Genomic DNA, 21,384 nt, shown 5'->3' with positions numbered 1-21,384 from the left:
CCATGTTGGGCTCCACACTGGCAGCTCAGAGCCCGCGAAACACCAAGTTCTGTACTTTTTAAGCTAATATTTCTGGAGTCTACCCAACAATCTTTAAGATGGAGCTGATTAAGGAAATGCTAAGCCAAATGGCATAACCTCTCTCTCCCTACCCCTCCCCTGCTCATGCACGCACTCTCTCTCTCAAAATAAATAAATAAAATAAATAAGTAAATAAAAAATAAACAGCCAAACTATAAGCAGGATAAAGGTAAGAGCCAAGTATTGATTCTCTTATATTCCCCTAACTGCCAACAGCAGGGTGTACTCAGTGTAAGAGCCAGCCCGACCTCCCTGAGAGCTAAATTTACAGCATCGGGATTTATAACAGACTGCTGATTTCCTTCCTAAAAGCCAGTCCTCCTTTCCTCTTTCAGACTCTCCAAACCCAATTGTGTGTGGTGTCCTCCCGCCATGTACTTCACTGAAGCAGACCCCAGCCCCAACCCCTGCTCTAAAGGGTGAATCCTATCTGGTCTAATTCAGGGTTTCTTAACCTCAGCACTATTGACATTTTGGGGAGGATAATTCTACTGATTTGTTGGGTTGCTTCATAAGCCACCTTGGAATTTACTTGTTATATGAAGTAAAATCTTCCTTAATGTTTTAAGTGTTGAAGCTAATTTGAATTGTGCCTTTCTGTTACAGCATCTTAACAAACCCAAGGGTTTATTAAAGACATTGCAAAACATACAAATGAAACAGCCATCAAAAACAGGGATGCTCGGGGCTCTTCGGTGGCTCAGTTGGTCAAGTGTCCATCTCTGCTCAGGTCTTGATCTCAGGGTCATGAGTTCAAGCCCCACATTGAGCTCTGCATTAGGGGTAAAGCCTACTTAAAACAAAGTAAGCAAAAACAAAGCAAAAACAAAACAAAACAAAACAAAAAAAACCCAAAACAAGAAACACTCAGAGATTCAGTGGTTGGGGGTGGATATCAAAATCTGGAGCTGGGGACAGGTATATCATTTGATAGTCCCTTTTGAGTACCCCTGTCAATCTACAGCTATTCCAGTTCCACATGGAATTGCTAATCACCGTGCTGAGACAGAGAGGGGCCAAATACCTTTTGCAAATACCTTAACAGTATTTGGACTAGAACTATGTCCCATCACATGAAAACTGCTGCGAACACCAAGTTCTGTACTTTTTAAGCTAATATTTCTGGAGTCTACCCAACAACCTTTAAGATGGAGCTGATTAAGGAAATGCTAAGCCAAATGGCATAACCTCTAGAAGCCTCCATTTGCTCAACTGTACACTGGTGAGAACAAGATTAGAATCCTCTGACATTAAGGATCAGAAAATACTTCATGAACCATAAAGTAAAAAATGGATTATCTACACTAAGCAGATCAGACATATTGCAATGCATCTCCAGAATTGGAACAGTCTAAATTTAGGATGTGGTGTGACCAAAATTGTCAGTCAATTGTGTTTCTATGTGGCCTTGTTAAGTTTCTTATGCTTCTGAGTTCTGTTTCCTCATCTGTATCCTGTGGCAAGACCTTATTCTGGCTGCGCACTGAGGATAAAATAAGACTCTTTGAAAAAGAGAAACATACCACTATCTCTATTTCTTGTCTGGAGGCAGACAATAGCAACAGAGCAAACAAAATTAGACTAGGAGGCAGACTCCATAGTGAATGTTGGGGCATCGCTGCCCTCTGCTGGTCAGCAGTGGTGCTGCAGTGGTTACAGAGAGGAGAGGGACCCTGGAGAACGACCCCTGGGAAACTAAGGTGCCCAGAGGGTAAGGGACTCGCCAGAGGGCACAGAGTTAGCTTTAGATACAGCATCTGGAATTCCCGACTCTTAGCTCCTTCTAGAGGGAGAAGAGTGAGAACTGGAAAATTCATCCATTATGGTTTCACTCTTGCTAGACTTCTAAGGAGCTTTTCTAGATAGTCTGTTTGGGATTTTTCTCTTATTCTTCCTTTGCCACCCAGACTTCCTAGACTTCCTTTACCTTTTTCAAGGTAGCCACCAGTGGTCTTGAGGCCAAGAATCCTCATTGGTTGCTGGGCGCTTTATAGAAATGATCTGAATCCTTACAACTGCTTTGGAAGGTGGACTAGGAAACTAAAGCTCAGAGAAGTTAAGACATAGGCACAAGGTCCAACAGCCAGGAAGCACAGGAACTGGGATATGAACTCTCACCTGAGACCCCAAAGCCCATCTTCTATACCTGCCAAACAAAACAAACCAAAACAACATGGCAGCTTGTGTTGAAGACATGATTAAAAGTAATGTATTTTTTGAAGAGAGTATATATGCTGGCAAGACACATGATGAAATAATCAGAGAGGGGAATTTTTTGAGCATCTGCCATATACTGGTGACATTCACATACAATATCTGTTCAATCTCCTATTGATACATATATGATCTTGAATCCTGTCTACACACTGAGGCACAAATGAAGAAACTATGTTCAAAGAAGTTAAGAAATTTGCCTCATGTTACTTGGTGAAAGCTGGCATTCAGACCCAAATCCCTCTGCTTAATGTGAGTATATAAATAAATTACAAAATATAAACATAAAAACATAAACAGAGGACAGAACATGGTAGCCTGGGTCAGACTGGCCTCCCAGCCATGAAACCCCTCAGGTTCTCCTGTAAACCATTTCCTTCCTGGTGGCCTCGGGATGTGAAGTCCTCCTGATCGGGGTTCAAACTCCACATTTCTGAGCACTACTATGTGTCAGGCCTGGGCTGGGTATATTATTTAAGTTAATTCTTGTGAGAACACTGTGAAGTAGATAACAACTATTTTTCCTGATGTTGATAATCTGTTAACATTCTATGTGATATTGTCTTCACAGTCTTATTCTTCCCCATTTGCAGACCAGAAAACAGTTACGGACAAGTGAAAATAATTTGCCTCAGGTCCTTTGCACTTCCCATTCCCTCTGCCTGCAGTGCTCTTCTCAGACTTTCCAGTGGCTCGCTCCCTTAACCTCTTTAGGTCTTCATTTAAAAGTCATCTTCACAGGCCTTTTCTGACCACCTTATTTAAAAGACCAACCCCCCCCCCCCTTCATATATCTCAATGACAAAAAGACAATCTGATGCAAATGTGGGCAAAGGACTTAAAGAGACATCTCTCTTAGAAGATACACAAAAGGCCCAAGAGCACACAAAGAAATGCCCACCTAATGGCTTGCATCAGGGAAATGCAAATCAGAACCTCACCAGTTATTACCACTAGGATGGCTATTATTTACTAAATAGAAAATAATCAGTGTTTGTGAGGATGTGGAGAAACTGGAAACCCTGTAAACTGCGGGTAGGCACATAAAATGGTACATCCATTGTGGAAAACAGTTTGGCGATTCCACTCTTAAGTAGTTACCTGAAAGAATTGAAAACTGGAACTCAAATACTTGTACCAGAAAGTTCATGGTGACATTATTCACAGTAGCCAAAGGTGGAAACAACCCAAATGTCCATCAGCTGATGAATGGATATATCAGATGTGATATCTCCATACAACAGAATATTATTCAGGAATGGACTGATCCATGCTAAAACATGAGTTAACCTTGAAAACATGATGCAGAGTGAAAAGAGGCCAGTCACGAAAGACCACACAGTATATGATTCCATTTACATGACAGGCCCAGAATAGGTAAATCCACAAAGAAAGAAACTTAGTGGTTACAAGGGGCTGGTAAATCCATAGAGACAGAAAGCAGATTTGTGGTTGCCGGGCTGGGGGTGGGAGGTGAGGGGGAGAGATTGCTAATGGGTGTGGGGTCTCCTTTCTGGTGATGAAAATGTTTGGGAACTAGATGGAGGTGGATTTGCACAGCATTGTGAACGTACTAAATACCACTGAATTGTTCACTTTAAAATGGTTAATTTTATGTTATGTGAATTTCACCTCAATTTAACCAACAAATTCAATCCCAAGCAACCTTATTTTCCTACCCTGCTTGGTTTTTCTCCATCAGGCATATGACCCTGTCACACACTATATATCTGACTGACTTATCAATTGTCCATCCTGTTTCTTTAAAATGTAAGTTCCAAGAGGATGGGTATTTGGGTCTCTTCTATTAACTCACATATCCCTAAAGAGTCTCTGGCACTCAGGGAATATTTGTTGTGTAAATGAATTAGGAAGAACACAGTGAAGAAGAGTCCTGTCCCCCAAGCTCCACCCCATCTCCTCTTCTAATGGGCTCTTGATCCTCAAATGTGTTAACAATAACCCTCAGTCTGGCCTCATTTCTTCTCCCCTTTCCTGAGGAGCTGATTTCACAGGATCTCACTTGGCTGAGCCCTTTATACCTTCTGTCTGAGAGTTTGAAAGATGAGGGACACGGGCCATCTGGGTGGCTCAGTCGGTTAAGGGTCTGACTTTGGTTCAAGTCATGATCTCACAGCTCATGAGTTCGAGCCCCACGTCGGGCTCTGTGCTGACAGCTCAGAGCCTGGAGCCTGCTTTGGATTCTGTGTCTCCTTCTCTCTCTGCCCCTGCCCAGCTCATGCTCTGTCTCTCTCTGTCTCTCAAAAAATGAACAAATGTTAAAAAAAATTTCTTAATAAAAAAAAAAAAAAGAAAGAAGAGGGACAGGAGAAGAGACCATGAATCCATCACAATGTAGAGAAACACTGTCTGCTCCTCTGCTTTGTGGCTTCCCACAGCAATTTATGGGAACCCCAGACCGCAGCTATGAAGCCATCCTGTCCCCCAGCCAGGAAGACATCATCCCCAGCTGCTGCACAGGTGGCTCTTCAGGGGGTAACATTTACAGGAACAGGTCAATAGCCATTAATGGAACAGCTACTCTGACACAACCCCGTACCAGGCACTCAGCCAAATTACAAATGGAAGATATCATTCATTCATTCATGTGGTTAATAAACATTCTTTGAGCACCTACTCTGTGCCTTATACTCTGGTCTTTGATTTCACAATTTACAGTTGAATTTACAGCTTAGATGCCAACACTGTATTGACCAGGGTTTCTTGGCTCAGCACTATTGACATTTTGGGCCAGATAACTCTTTGACCTGCGGGTTGATCTAGGTTGTAGGATGTTTAGCAGGATTCCCAGACCCTTGCACATAGTAAGTGCTCAGTAAACATTTGTTGTCTGAATGAATGAACAAATGAAAGGGGAAAGGATGATGAGAAAGGCCTGGAGAGGCATAGGCTGCTACTCTGGGGTTTGATGTTCAGAGGATGTGTATTATCTTCTTTCATTATCCATCCATCCGATGATCCATCCACTCATTCACCAAGCATTCCCCAGACATCTGGGTTGTGCCTGGAATCTAGGAGACTAGTTTCAAGAACACATAGTTGACCATGAGACACGAAATGTGTTCAGGAATAACTGTAACCCTGGATATAAAGTGATAAGCCATGGCATGAGGGCACAGATAGATGGCGTACTGGTCAAGACAAGGACAATGGTTTACTCTATGCCCAGGTTCAGTAACCTAATATTCAAATATTTAATTATAGCAGAAATTAATAGATTTTTATGCCATGCCTAACTCCTCCCTCTAACTCAACCTGAAATCAGCAGGTCTTCATAGGCCTAACCATGGCTGATTGGAAGAGGATGGGCATCTGTCCAGGTGAACCAGACCACTGGCCAATTGTTCTTGTCTTCTCAGAGCCTATATCTTCTTCTTGTTACTATTATGAATAATATGTCATTATCAATTAACAGCTGTAATTCAATGAACATTCTTATGTACCAGGCATGGTGCTTTTAATGAGTAGTCTCATTTAATTCCCTTAAAGAAAATCAGTCAGTCAGAGACTTTTCATCATGTACGGCAACTCTAGGGACATTTGGGATTTAAGTAAATGCATTTTGGGGAAAGAAGTATGATTATTCAGCTTTCACTTAATCAGAGAAACTAAGTGGTAGGTGGCATTGTAAAGGAAGGCAAGGCACTGGGCAGGCAGATGCTAAGTGGGAGACTGTTCCAGGCATAAGGGAAATGGGGGTGGGTATGAAAAAAAAATCAAGAAAGAGCAATAGAGCCAAGGGAAATTCGGTTTGACTAGATAAAATGGACAGTAAGAATTCTGAAAAAAGCAATGAAATCATCAGGGAGAAGTACAGAGATCTCCCCACCCTCTTTTGGCAGATGAGCAGAACTAAGGTTCTCTCCTCTTCTTCCTGGGGCCTCCAGAAACTCTGAGTTCAGCCTTGGACCTGCCCCTAGGCTGTAGCCCTCACTTCTGTTTGCTGTGCCTGTTCTATCCCATGTCATCATCTCTTCATTCTGGTGACTGGCCCCAGGCCCTCCCCATTCCATTGACTTTTCCATGTAATTTGGTGCTCTTGAGCTGGATTGAGACCACCCTGATGAATGCCACATCACTGGCTCAACCAAAAGGGTCAAAGCAAGTCAACATCTTTCACATGAGGTACTGTCAGTTTGACAGGGCCAAGAGCATGAGGCTGTGTTTTGGTTAAACTTTATTGTGAGGAATAAATACTCAGTCACACTATGTCATTGTGGCATATAATGCATAGTATATATTTTGTCTCTTCTCCCAGTTCCTGAAATAGGGCTCCTAAAACCCTTGTAATTTTCTGAGTGAGAGGGATGCTAAGAGCATCTTTTATTTTAACATTTGTTCTTTGACCTTGGATCCTGACACGGGTTCTCACTTTTGTCCTAGTGAGGCAACTTTTGGTGGGCTCTTGGATAGCTTCAGGATGGGGGATGGTCACCAGGAAGACCAAGCCATGCCTAAAAGCTTAGAACTTTTAACCCCACCCCGCATCCTCTGGGGACAGGAGCAGCTAGAGATTAAGTTAATAACTGATCATGCCTACATAATGAAGCTTCCATAAAAATCCCTAAAGTACAGAGTTTGGAAGGCTTCCAGGTTGGTGAACACCTCCACATGCCAAGACAGTGGTGCACCATGACTCGACGGAGACAGAAGCTCCTGCACTCAGAACCCTTCCAGTCAGATGTACCTCTTCATCTGGATGTTCATCTGTATCCTTTATTATATCCTTTGTAATAAACTAGCAAACATGTTTTCCTGAGTTCTATGAGCCACTATAGCAAATTACCAAACCTGAGGAAGGGGTTGTGGGAACCCCCAATTTGCAGCCAAGTCAGTCATCTGGGGACCCACTACTTCTGGTTGCCATCTGAAGTGGGGGACAATCTTAGGGGACTGAGCCCTTCATCTGTGGGGTCTACACTAACTCCAGGTAGTTAGTGTCAAATTGAATTGTAGGACACTTAGTTGGTGTCCAGACATAATTGGAGAACTGGTTAGTGTGGGAACCCCATACATTTGGTGTCAGAAGTGGTGTGAGAGTAGAGACAGAGGTTTTTCCTTTTATTTACACAGGGCTTACTATGCACATGCTCAGACATAAATATGGAAGATGGGATTTTATGAAAGAAAGAAAAAAAAAAAAACAACCCAAGAGAAGTTGTAACTGGGTCAGGCTTCTTGGGAGTCCAGAACTAGGGAGGAATTCTCTATTCTGGATCACTCTAGGGACCATGGCGCTGGTGGGTCTTTACACCACAGCCCCGCCCTTAGCTCCCCTCTGCCTTCCCTCTGGCTCTCTGCTCCTGCTTTTTTTTCTTGTCCTAAATTCGCACCTTTTCAGCACAACTTTATTCTCCTTTCCTCCTCCATTCTCTGAACCTGAATGCCTTGCTGCAATTAAACAAATGGTTTTTACCTCCAAGTTAATGACAGAGATGATGACTCATTAATACAAGAAAGGTATTTCCCCTTCCAAGGGTGATGTACTCAGTTTTTTTTTAAATATTTTATTTTTTAGTAATCTCTACACCCAATGTGGGGCTCGAACTCACAACTCCAACAGCAAGATTTGCATGCTCCACCAACTGAGCCAGCCAGGTACCCCTGTATTCAGCTTTTGAGTTAAAAAAGAGAAGCTGTCAATCACATGTGGCTATCTTGGTAAGTAAAAAAAAAAAAAAATTAAAAATAAGTAAATGAATAAATAAACTTGGTTCCTCAAAATATTAAATAGAATTATGATATGATTCATCAATTACACTTTGGCCATATACCCCAAAGAGTTGAAAACAGCGATGTGAACAGAAATTTGTGCAACCATGTTTGTAGCTGCATTATTCACAATATGCCACAAAAGGTGGAAACAAGCCAACTGTCCATCGATGAATAAATGGATAAACAAAATATGTTCTAGTCACATAATAAAATATTGTCTAGCCTTAAAAAGGAAGGAAATCCTGGGGCACCTTGGTGACTCAGTCAGTTGAGCATCTGACTCTTGATTTAGGCTCAGATCATGATCCTAGAGTCATGGGATCGAGCTCTGCATTGGGCTCCATGCTGAGCATGAAGTCTGCTTTAAGAGTCTCTCTCTCTCTTTCTTCTCTCTCTCTCTCTCAAATTAAAAAAAAAATGTTTTTAGAAAAGGAAGGAAATCCTGACACATGCTACAATATGGATGAACCTGGGAGACATTATGCCAAATGAAATAAGCAGACACAAAAGGACAAATATTGTAGGACTCCAATTATATGAGGGACCTGAAATAGTCAAGTTCATAGAGACAGAAAGTGGTTTCCAGTGGCTGGGAGAAGAGATGGGGAGTTAGTGTTTAATGGAGGCAGAGTTTCAGCTTGAGGTGATGAAAGAGTTCAGAGATGGATGTTGGTGATGGTTGCCATGTGAATGTACTTAATACCATTGAACTGTATACTGAAAAGTGGTTAGAATGGTGGGGCACTTGGGTGGCTCAGTCAGTTGAGCATCTGGCTCTTGATTTTGGCTCAGGTCATGATCTCACAGTTTGTGATTGAGCCCGACACTATCAGTACGGAACATGCTTGGGATTCTCTCTCTCTCTCTCTCTCTCTCTCTCTCTCTCTCTCCCTGCCCCTCCCTTGCTTGCATGATCTCTCTCTCTCAACTAAACATTTTTTTTAAATGGTTAGAATGGTAAAAAATTGTTATGTTTATTTTACCACCATCTCAAAAATGTTTTTGGGTTTTGGAAAGTTAGAGGTAGTCAATCCATCTCTCATTTGAGTGAGAGCATTTCTTGTGTTAGTTGGATTAAAAGAGAAGCTGGCAGAACTGTCACAGGGAATGAGAAAAGGGAAGGAAACTGAGCCTTCAGTGTACCTGAGTCACATCCAATAGCATATTCCATGATCCATCTATTACCAGGAGATGCCAGGGCAAGGGCACCAAGGAAAAGATGACAGAATAGATGGCCTGCCAGGATGATGGACCTAAGACATATCCCAGCACCCAGGAAAGTTGCCTCCTGGAATTTAGGTCCTTGCTTGTCTCTGTACTTCAGGGAAGCTGTTCACTATGAAAGCACATAAGTTGTATCTCTACCTGTTTTGGGTTTCAGAGATGTCATCTGCCAGCCTCCCAGTGAACTTTGTAAGGGTTCCCAGCAATGCTTCTTAAATCGGAATGCTTCGGGTATGAGTAACAAAAAAGTCCAATTAAACTGACTTAAATAATGTATATTTAAAAAGAAGTCCCAGGTAGAGTGGATTCAGAATTAGTTAACCCTTGGGGCACCTGGGTGGCTCAGTCGATTAAGTGTCTGACTTTGGCTCAGATCATGGTTTTGCAGTTTGTGAGTTCAAGCCTCACATAGGACTCTGTGCTGATGATGCAGAGCCTGTTTGGGATGATCTCTCTCTCCCTCTCTCTCTGCCTCTCCCTCACTCGTGCTTCCTCTCTCTCAAAACAAATAAATAAACTTAAAAAAAAGTTAATCCAGTGGCTTCAACCAAGTTCTTTCCGTTGTTTTGCTCTGCCGTCCTGAGCATGTCACATTTGAAAGACCATTTCTTCTCATATCTCTTTCTTAAGAATGACCTCCTTCTTCAGAAGATTCCTAAAAGGGATGCCTGGGTGGCTCAGTTGGTTAAGTGTCAACTCTTGATTTCAGCTCAGGTTGTGATCTCACAGTTCGTGAGTTCGGGCCCTGTGTCAGGCTCCACACTGTCAGTACAGAGCCTACATGAGATTCTCTCTCTCTGCTTCTCCTTTGCTCATTCTCTCTCTCTCTCTCTCTCTCTCTCTCTCTCTCAAAATAAATAAACATTAAAAAAAAAAGAAGATCCCAACTTTCCGTCATGTTTCAGTGTCCATAATGGGCTTTTGTACCCATTCCTGAAGCAGTCACCTACAGATAGAATGGGATTAACATGATACCCCTGAGTTGGGGATAGAGTTCTCTTTCCTGAGGGTTTGAAACCTGAACAAAACTGGGAACACTGTTAACAAAGAAAAAAAGAATAGAGTTTGAGTGGACAATCAAGTGTCTGCTAACCCCCCAGATAATGATAAACTCTGGAGATTAATTGAATCTTGGAAAGAGTTATTTTGGGCTTGCCTCTGTATTAACTAAGTGGATGAAGAGTCTGATTTCTGATACTCTGGGCCAAAGATGGCTCACCTCCAGGTTTCACTCCAGCCTGTGAGAAGGGGAAAGAGAAGAGTGGAGGGCATGCTCTTTTCTTTTTTAGGTCATGACCTCAGCACACAGAGTCCTTTCTATTTCCTGCCCCAAGTATAACCTGGCTCCCCACTGAGAGACCTCAAAGCCCTCCCCAGAGGATGCTAATCCTTTTCCCACTCTCCTGGTGTCCTCCATACTCTCTGCCTCTAGTCCCAGATCCATGAGCCCCCATCTTGAGTAAACTCAGAGGCTCACAGCATCTGGCTGAACCACCTTCTATGCCTTTCCATTGCTGATGTCTACCAATCAACCAGTCAATTCATTAATCAACCCTTATTCTTAGCAGACTTTGGCATCTAGCTCATCCTTCCCCCTGACCCCAGTTCCTACCACCATATTGATGACTTTAATGGTTGTAAGATGACCCAAGACATGGTCAACCTCCTGGTCATTGTCCCTGCTCTTTCCCTGCTCATTCCAATTATTTTCACCTTCACTCTATTTTAGCTACCACATCCTTTGACCATGTCCTGGACGTCAGTTTCTCCTGGAACTAGTCTTACATTTCTCTGGCCACCAGTTGTATCCTCTGGGGTTTTTTTTGTTTTTTTTTTGTTTTGTTTTTTTTTTCAGTTGTTTCAGGCTTAGCAGTTCTTTGAACTCCAGAATCCTTTGACTATTCTACTTTTTCCCTCTCAGGACCCTCCTTCCTTCACAGTCCAGCATAGATTCCCTGGTCCTCATTTTAGCCACTTTCTTGCCAGTGCTGGAGTAGTAGACATTGTGGACTACTGCCCAACATCCACCCCAATCCAGATGATTGATCCAAGCTGGTCATGGTCATTTCCTCTTGCTTTCCAGGGGAGGATCAGGAGTGTGACTCACTTCCAGCACTAGAGAGTAGAGTGAGGTGAGGAGAAAGGGGCTCCAGGAAAGATTTTCCCATCAGAGAGACAGAAGAATTGATTTTCTTTCTGAGGATGAAACAACAAGGGCAGCAGTGCAGAGAGATGGAAAGAACCTGGATCCCTGATGATGTTTTCAAGCCCCAAATCAACCCCTTCTATATTTTGCCTTCCCTCTGGGTAGCCTCTATATGAGATAATACTTTCTTTTCTATTTCAGCCAGTCTGTGTCTGGTATTCTGTTACCTTCAGACAAAAGCACCCTAACTAACATAATTCTAGACTTCCAGCAAAAGCTCAGCCTGGATCAATGTAAATTTCCTTCTATTCTATTTTCATATTTGTTCTGCTAAGACTGATAGAGCAGTGGGTCCTCTAAAACCTCAGACATCTCTCTACCATCCACCGTTAGAAGGAAATTCCCAGTTCTTCCCATCCAACCCCAGCCTCTGTGATTAGGGTTGCAGAAGACCTAGTTATTACCTGAAGTGGCCAGATGTCTTGGTCAGGAAATCAATTTTTGAAGTTCCCAAGGAAAGTGTGTGTTATGGGTTTGGATGGAGTGGAGGGAAGGGAAGATCCTGGGATTAAAGGAAATCCAGCATTCGTGAGAAGGATAGAGCAATTTTACCCAAATAAATGGAGTGAACCAATCATTCCCAGTGCCCGGGCTGAGTTGGAGACAAAGAAAAGCTTTCTGCTCTGTGTCATGGGGATGGCAAGGGACAGGAGCCCCAGGGAAGGGTAACTGAGGGGGGCAGAGGGGCAGAAATGTAGCTCCATGCACACTGTTTCAGGAACAAATGTAAAAGACCAAAATAGACGTACTAGATGCCAATGCTTACAAATTCTAAAACTATCTGAACTACTTGGCAAGGCCTGATGGGTCCCTGGGTGTGGAGGTGGGAGGCAGATCCTGTAGGTGGGAAGGGCCGGGCCCCTGTTATAATCTCAGTCACGTAGACTGCTGCAATAACCAATTCATGGTTTTTAGTTCTCACTGCCACCCTGGAATTCCGGTTTTCCCTGTTGGCTCTCTTCTCCTGTTCACCATAGCAACTGTTTTGAATCTTCTTCACTCGCATCAAACCTCCCACCCCTCTGCCTTCTCCTTCTCTCTCCACAGATACATCTGCCTCTTATTTCCCACAGAAAATGGATGCTATCTGACTAGGTCCTGCCCTCACCATCCTCAGTTACCCGCAACTATACTCACCTTTTCCTCTATCCCACAGACAGCAGTACTGTCCAAAAGAACTTTCTACAATGGTGTAAATGTTCTGTATCTTCACTGTCCAATATAGTATGAGCCACATGTAGCTACTGAGCACTTGAAATATGGTGAGTACAAATGAAGAACTGAATTTTAAATTTCATTTAATTTTTTAAAAAATTTTTAATGTTTTTTTTTTTGTTGTTGTTTGAGACAAAGAGAGACAGCATGAGCAGGGGAGGGGTGGGGGGGGGGAGACACAGAATCTGAAGCAGGCTCCAGGCTCTAAGCTGTGAGCACAGAGCCTCACGCAGGGAGAGAGAGAGAGAGAGAGAGCACACATGTATGAGTAGGGGAGTGGCAGAGAAACAGGGGGACAGAGGATCTGAAGTGGGCTTTGTGCTGACAGCAGACAGCCCCATGTGGGGCTTGAACTCACAAACCGAACCATGAGATCATGACCTGAGCAGAGGTCAGACACTTAACTGACTGAACCATCCAGGCACCCCCCAATTATTTTAAATGTAAATGACCATATATGGTTAGTTTCTACCTTTTTAGGCAGCACTGGTTTAATGTAACTCAAAGAAAACCTGTTTTGAATACCAGGGCACTGGGATCTCTCCTAACTCTGTGACATCCCTAAGCAGTAGACTCTTGATCAACTTGTTACAAAAATTCTGAATTAGATAATGAGAGGGAAGGAAGAGAGGGTCAGAAAGGCATGTTCATGAGAAATTGCCATGGAGAAATACAGAGGAAAAAAAGCATCATTTGACATGCTTTTTTTAAAATATTTTTTTAAGTGTTTATTCATTTTTTGAGAGACAGCGAGTGGGGGAGGGCAGAAAGAGAAGGAAACAGAATCTGAAGCAGGCTCCAGGCTCTGCACAGTAAGCCCAGAACGTGCAGCGGGGCTCGAACCCATGAACTGTGAGATCATGACCTGAGCCGAAGTTGAATGCTTAACTGACTGAGCCACCCAGGCGCCCCAATATGCTTTGTTTTTTTAGTGGCTCCAGTTGCCAAGAAAGAAACCACAGTGAATCTTGGCTCAAACATTGTACTCCTGAAGGAGAATAAGAGGCTCCCTTCATAGTATCTTTACTGCAAATCCACACTGGTATTGACACCAACACAGAGTCTGGTGGGAGGAGGACCTAAACACCAGCCAGGTGACAGTGTGGTGTCAGTTATTTCAAAAGGAATCCAGTTATCTTTGTTTGGATTCTCTACTGAAATGCAAAATGTACACAACACAAACAGAACAGTAAGTTACTTGCATGTCCCTTTGTGTAGCTGATTTTGCTCATTAAAATTTTTTCTAATGTTTATTTATTTTGGGGGGGGGGGCACAGAGAGAGAGGGAGACACAGAATTGGAAGCAGGCTCCAGGCTCCAAGCAAGCTGTCAGCACAGAGCCAGACACGGGGCTTGAACTCATGGACCTCGAGATCATGACCTGAGCCAAAGTCGGACACTTAACTGACTGAACCACCCAGGCGCCCCTGAGTTGTGCTCATTTTTTATCATTCTATCACATTTCAAACAGTTACACATCTTTTGAAATATAAAAAGTTAGAATACCACATCCTCCTACCTCCACCGACCTCCTCTAAATGGCTAGCCAATGGCTCTGAGATCATATTTTGGGTAATTTTTCTCCTTTGGTTTTAAACGTTTTTGTCATATGCTAAGTACTCACCTATCTTTGTGTTCAATACTTGACTCTATCCTGTTTCATTAATTTATCTGTCAGTTTCCTCACTAGTGCCCTTGCTTTATATTGTTCTTGCTACCCCCTGTGGCCACGGGCTTATTGGTGAACAGCTCGTCCGTTGGTTTCCGGGTATACACTCCCTTCTGGTTTTCCTCTCCTTCCCTGATGCTTGTTCGTCCCCTCGGTGTTGGATCCTTTAGGGATCCATCCTCAGCACCCCCTCCATGTCACTATACCTTCTCCCTGGGCAGATTCCCTGCCTCCATTCTTGCCCCTTCTGTCTGCGTTCCACTGTGCAGCCAGAGTGATTTTCACTAAAGTGTAAGTGAGGTGTTACGACTCTGCTTACAAATCCACCTATTGCTGTCAGGATAGATACATTCCTGACTCCTTAACAACAGCCTTAACAACAGGATACATTCCTGACTCCTTAACAATAGGAGGTTGGAAAAGACTGAGTTTCCCCCAAAGTGGACCCTGAGACAAGGATTCAGACGCAAGTAGTTTATTTGGGAGGTGAAGTTAGGAAGGGCACTGGGGAAATGGGACAGGGAGGGAAGGCAGTCAATATAAGAAGCATTCAAGAACAGGTCGTGCTGTAGGCATCTGGGGCTCAATCCCACTAGGGACCTTTGGGAAACTGCACAGACTGCATCGTCCCACCTGAGAGCAGTAAACCTGAGTCTCCCAGCCTAGGAGCCTGTATTCCCTGAGAGCTACATTTCTTTCTCCCTTTCCTTCCCTTTCTTTCCTCCCAGCCTTTCCTCCCTCCCCCCACTCTGCTCCCTTCCTTCCCCTTCTCCCCTCCTCCCCCCCTTCCCCAATGGGTCCCTGACACCATGTTTGTTCTGTGACCCCACCCACAACCTTAAGCTGATTGGACTAGAGATAAATAGCTAGACCAATCAAATTCACTCCTCTGGGACTCCAGAATTAAGCTGTAGGTCTGGGCTTTGACAGGAACTGTGGCCAACCTGATGTGGCTGCCTTGATGACCTTGTTTGGTGACATGCCCTCGGAGCAGTAGAGAAGTTCAGTGCTTAGAGAGATATGCAGTGGGTACACAGAGAAGCAGGCAGAAAGAGGACCCACAGCTTCAGACAAACTGCAAGTGCAACCTCAGAGCAGGACATTTTAGTTTCCATGTCTATTAGTAAGTTCTTACCACGTTGGGCCACGTTTCCTGCACTTGTTAAGATGATAGTGTTTCCTCAAAAAACTACCTTTTCTGCTGAAGGAAGTCACTTGATTTTCTGACTTGTAACCAGAAACACACACACACACACACACACACACACACACACACACGCCCTTGACTAAGAGAAATTCACCCAAGCCCCATTCCATTCAAGACTTAACTTCCTACTTCACAAAGAAACAGAGACCACCATTCTTTTTTTTTTTTTTTTTCAACGTTTTTATTTATTTATGGGACAGACAGAGACAGAGCATGAACGGGGGAGGGGCAGAGAGAGAGGGAGACACAGAATCGGAAACAGGCTCCAGGCTCCGAGCCATCAGCCCAGAGCCTGACGCGGGGCTCAAACTCGCGGACCGCGAGATCGTGACCTGGCTGAAGTCAGACGCTTAACCGACTGCGCCACCCAGGCGCCCCGAGAGACCACCATTCTTGACACTCCACTTTGAACATCTTTGAATGGCTCAAATGTTTCCATATTAACTACCTCTCTCCCCCAATCTCCTCTTGATGCTACATTTCCCATTAAAAATCACCCTTGGGGTGCCTGGGTGGCTCAGTCAGTTAAGCGTCCGACTTCAGGTCGGGTCATGATCTCACAGTTCATGAGTCCGAGCCCTGCATCGGGCTCTGTGCTGACAGCTCAGAGCCTGGAGCCTGCTCTGCATTCTGTGTCTCCCTCTCTCTGCTCCTCCCCTGCTCACTCTCTGTCTCTGTCTCTCTCTCTCAAAAATAAAAAAAAAAAACATTAAAAAAAATTTTTTTTAAAAAGCACCCTTAACCCTCAAGCTGAGCTTAGAAGGAAAGTGGTCCACATCCGGTCTCCACTATCTCCCTCTAATCAGTCCTTACAAGCACTATTATTTTGTGGGGAAGTGTGCCATTCTAAAGATATGATTTTAAGTGTCTATGGGATTTTTAGATCTGGGGGTTCATAGATTGTACCAGTGTGGAGCTCAGAAGGCAGATTTGGTCTGGAGATATAGATTTTTAAAACAGAATGCATGAGTATGGTAGAAAAACTTCATAGAAAGGTAAGAAATAAGTTTCTTGACAAACACTAACTAATCCTCCAATTCCCTCCCCAGAGACCATCTTGTATATCCCTCCAGACACAGCCAGCTTCATGGACATGGGATCTGTGCAGTTCCATTAAGGACCCATACTTAAGAGAGACCTGAGCTTGGTCTAATGCTCTGCTGTTGCCATCTTGAAGTTCCTTATCTTGAATAAGGGACCCCCCTGCACTGGTCCCCCAAATTAGTAGTAGGTTTTATTTCCAGCTATATTCCATGCATAGTTAAACACGTGATATACACATATACCCCTCTTTCCATCTCCTTTTCTTTTAGCATTTGGTGATTCTAAAAGAATGTGTGTGGATGAAATCTCCCAGGGAGAAGATACAAAAGTTATTAGTGCAATTTACCAAATATTTCTGCTTCTTCTGTTTCTGGGTGAGATTGCATTTCCTGATTCCCTGGGACAAAGTTCCTGGGGCCAAGTGACTAGTTTTGACCAGTGAGTTAGGGGCAAAATGGAATGCATCGTTTCTAGATCAGAGCATTTAAATGCCACTCTAAGACCTGCCAGATTTCTAATTCAAGAGTTCAAGATAGTGGCTATTCCATTAGTTTTGTTTTCTGAGTGACTACGATGAGCAGAGCCTCCCAGGTGACCCATGGTGAATATTTACTGTGGATGAGAAATAAAACGACATCGTTTTTAAGCCATGGGATTTGGGAGGGCTGTTTGTTATTGCAACATCACCTGTCATGACTGATAAAAATATAAAAAATGCTGAGGCAGAATTTGCTGGAACTGACACATAAAAGGAGAAGAGTCCTAGAAAGATACGACAAAGAACATAGAGGCAAAGACAAAAAACTAGGAGAAAGGGCCCAAGGGAGTCATGAAGATCAAGGGAATAAATTGCTCAAGAGGTAGAGAGCGGTACATGGTGTTGGTCCAAAAGGCGAGGTGAAATAAGGAACAAAACATATCACTAAATATGGCAACTGATAACTTATCAGTAAGCTTATTAAGAACAGTACCCATGAGGGGCGCCTGGGTGGCTCAGTCGGTTAAGCGGCCGACTTTGGCTTAGGTCATGATCTCACGGTCTGTGAGTTCGAGCCCCGCATCGGGCTCTGTGCTGACAGCTCAGAGCCTGGAGCCTGTTTCAGATTCTGTGTCTCCCTCTCTCTGACCCTCCCCTGTTCATGCTCTGTCTCTCCCTGCCTCAAAAATAAATAAAACGTTAAAAAAAAATTAAAAAAAAAAAAAGAACAGTACCCATGAAGTGGTGGTGGGAGAAATAGCAGACAGAGGGCTGAGGAAGCGGAGAAGGAAGAGCATGAGATATCATTGTCTGAGTTCAGCAGAAAGACCAGGATCCCTGCCACGAGCACTTTTGAGAAGGGTCGAGAAAATTTGCATTCAATCTCACCTTTCTCCTGCTCTCCAGTCTCCTGAACTGAGAGCCAGGAGGTAATGTAGCCCCTGGTGCAGCTCACATGAGTAAGAAAGTAAAATTTAGCTCAGACTGGAAAAGTAAAAACTGGCTTGGCCGCTTAGCAATCTGGAAGAGCAGTAATGAGTAAAGTCAGCTGCAAAAATAACACCAAACAGTATTTCACTGTACCTGTAAAGTGATAATACCACCACCCCCAATCTTTTTTGTTTTAAAGATAAACTTTCATTTTACTGTGGGGGATAAGCTTAGGAATCCCCCAGGCTTACATCAATGGGTTAACAAGGCATAAAGAAATACAAAGTCATAACATGCTCACACCCAAGTTTGGGTAAACCAGATTGGCACCCCAAGAATAGGGCACCCCAAGAAAAGGGAGGCGCAAAGGTGCCAGAAATAGGGAGGTGCAAAGGCACCCCAAAATAGAGAGGGAGAGGCAAAGGTCTGAAATAGAAACGGTGCAAAGGTGCCCAATATATAGGTATATGAAATAAACAAGATTAGATGTTCAGGGTGGAAGCACCCCAATTTAGTACTATAGCAGAAAATCTGCTTTCACAGGAGAATAGGACCAGGTTAGGTAAATTGGTGAATTGGACTATGGACCACTGTGCTGCAGGCAAAGCAGCCCAGAGTGGAGATGGTTAACAAAGGAAAAGGTGCCTTATTAACCCTGAGGTTATTCCCCCATCTGTCTCATCCCCTAGGCTGGCTAAGGTAAACAGAGGTGCTGCCTCACGTCCGAGGTAAACAACCTTCCTCCCGACTGCCTGATGCCCGGATTTTGTGTTATATTGACCCAAACCCCAAACACTGTATATCTTCAAAACCCCCCTTTTCCCTCACGTCCCCAAGTTAATGTTCTTAGTTTCTTTATCTCTTTGTACATGCCCATCACGTTTGTAAACCTTCTGGCATGAATGGATACAGGGCAAGGACCCTTAATCAGGGCTTTTGTCTTTTCTCGTACATTAGCCATCTCTCGCTTTAATCCTCATCTGCTCTTTTGCTGGCCAAAAAAAACTTTAGACTTAGAATCTACGACTTTTACAACAGTTTTAAGTTTGCAGAAAAATCACAAAGATAATACACAGCTTTTCCATATATCCTATACCCGGTTTCCTTGATTATTAACATCCTACATTAGTATGGTACATTTTTATAATTAATCAATATTGATATATCAATATTAACTAAACTTCATATTTTATTCACATTTCTTTAGTTTTTAAATGGTGTTCCTTTTCTGTTTTAGGATCCTATCTAGGTTATCACATTACATTTAGTTGTCATGTCTCCTTAGCCTCCTCTTGGTTGTGACAATTTATTAGGGTTTTCATTGTTTTTGATGACCTTGAGAGTTTTGAAGGGTATGTTAGGTGTATTGTAGCACCCCCACTCCCATTTTTTTGAGTGATTGTTGCTTTCTTACTGAGAAATATCATCCTCTAAAATAATAAACTATCAGAAAATTTGCTATTGGGAATTCCATCAATAAGAACGAAATACTCCACTTTTGCCTGGAGGATCTAAATCACAACCTTGCCAAAGAGAAGCAGCCTCAAATTGCATCTCAGGTACAAAGCTTCAGATAAAGGGTTTCTAGACACAACATTCAACATCCATCTTAGCTTTATTGCTTCCAAGGAAGCAGGGCCCTGGGTCCACTTTGCAATCCAGATCTAAAGATGACCGTTGTATACAAACCTGCTTTGCTCTGACTCTATCAAAATCTGTTTTCATTTAAATTTAATCTAAACCCCACCATTCCCCATAATCCTATGATAGCTCTGTCCCTTTAATGATGCCCCTAGATCCTCTGGCATGAGCTTTTTCTCATGGAATGAGTCAGTAAACCTAGTTTTGTTGAATGGTAAGTTTGTTTCTGATGGTCTTAGGCTGACTGGCCTACATCACACGTGTAACTCAGGGGGCACAGAAGAGGGCAGAGAGTGGATCTAGAGGGTCACGCAGGAAATATCCAGTATAGAAATAAAGCCCTCTTCCCCTCCCAGCCCCAGCAGATCTGATGCCCCCCTCCCACCCACCACCCCCATCTACAGACCAGAGTGCTGTGGAGGATGTGTGAGAGGGAGGAGAGGAAGATCTTCATTCACCCAGTGTTCACAGACATCTGGGGTTGAACAAAGGGTTGTAGAAATGAATTAGTCAGTCTCTGAGTGGGCCTTGAGACAGTAGAAAGATCTAGGCCCCTTTATTAAGTCACAATGGAAACACTGGGTCTCCTGACATTTGAAAGGCTGCCCCTTTCCCCTAACTGAAATGAGTCCAAAAAAGTCAAAGAAAAAAGGGGATAAAGCAGAATTCTAAAAATGCCCTTCCTTTGAACACCATCTTTGTGCAGGCATCTGGGGGAGGCCGGCCGGGGCAGGGTTATCTGCCAGCCAGGCCTGTAGGACTTCGCTTCTCTTGTTTATCCCCGGCCACATCTGGGGCAGCTGCCAGGACCCGCCCCCACTCTGCCGTCATTGGAGGAACTCAAACTTAAAGGCTCCTGCTAAGAATCAGGATGTTTCATTTTCCTCTTACTGGTGGGCTTGCTGTGGCTGGTCTGGGAAGGCTGAGCCCTGGTCCAGACCCTTGTGGACAGTGAATCTCTTGCCATGGCAGCCTGCTGCAGCTGGAATGATGTTTTCCAGTATGAGACAAACAAAGTCACCCGGATCCAGAGCATGAATTATGGCACCATTAAGTGGATCTTCCACATGATCGTCTTTTCCTACGTTAGGTAAGTGGGGTGTGGGGATGACCCCAGATGTCTGCAGGGGTTGACAGCACAAGAAACCTCAAGGTGCAGCTTTTGGTACACAGCCTGAATTCCACGTGGTTTTAAATCTGAGACTTTTTTCTGATAGCAAGCTGGGGCTGGAGGTGGGAGTGGGTGTTGGGGTGGGAGAGGCAGGTGGTTGGAGGGGGGTGTGTGGGAAACAGTGCCAGGCTGCTGCAGAAAGAAGCCACAAGAGGCAAAGCCATACTCAAGGTTCTACCCCAGGCCTGCCAGGGTTAGCTGGGCAAGGTATGCCCGGGAAAAGTGGGAAACAGGGCAACACCCTGGATTCCTAGGGAGGAAACAAGGATTCGGGGCACGCCTGGTGATAATGCTGGCATCTGTCTGAGTCATCACTGCTTAGGGGAGGAATAGGACCAGACTTGTCAATGTAACCAGGTCCTCTTCAGTGGCAGAAAGGCCCCCCTTGCTCATTTTTGGTTTTGGTTTTGGTTTTTAAGTTTACTGAGATATAATTCACACACTATACAACTCTCTCGTTTGAAGTGTACAATTTAGCAGTTTTCAGTATATTCAGAGTTGTGCAACCATCACCACAATCCATTTCAGATTTTCATCACCTCCAAAAGCAACTCCACATCCCTTAGCC

The 21,384-nt window shown here is 43.8% G+C and overlaps 2 protein-coding genes across 15 annotated transcripts in view; one reads left to right on the top strand and one right to left on the bottom strand.

Annotated features, from left to right (window-relative positions):
• The window catches only part of IFT81 (intraflagellar transport 81), a 217,634-nt gene that overhangs the window by 118,581 nt on the left and 77,669 nt on the right, over positions 1-21,384 (bottom strand). The window lies entirely within an intron of this gene.
• Positions 20,428-21,384, top strand: part of P2RX7 (purinergic receptor P2X 7) — a 48,937-nt gene continuing 47,980 nt past the window's right edge. For 2 of the 5 annotated variants that reach the window (XM_086681645.1, XM_086681644.1), the window contains exon 1: positions 20,634-20,735. Coding sequence is in view for 2 of the 5 variants with exons in the window: in XM_086681643.1 (XP_086537769.1) it covers positions 20,611-20,735 (125 nt within the window). In the remaining 3 variants the exon portion in view is untranslated. Of the gene's footprint in view, positions 20,736-21,384 lie in introns of all 5 variants that reach the window. The other 3 variants (XM_086681643.1, XM_025933344.2, XM_086681646.1) reach the window with 3 other exon arrangements.

This window comes from Puma concolor, chromosome D3, assembly GCF_028749965.1.
Source record: "Puma concolor isolate L17-30 chromosome D3, mPumCon1.1.hap2, whole genome shotgun sequence".
Classification (NCBI taxonomy): Eukaryota; Metazoa; Chordata; class Mammalia; order Carnivora; family Felidae; genus Puma; species Puma concolor.
Note: the sequence above shows the minus strand (reverse complement) of the source record. Positions and strands in the feature narration are given on the sequence as shown.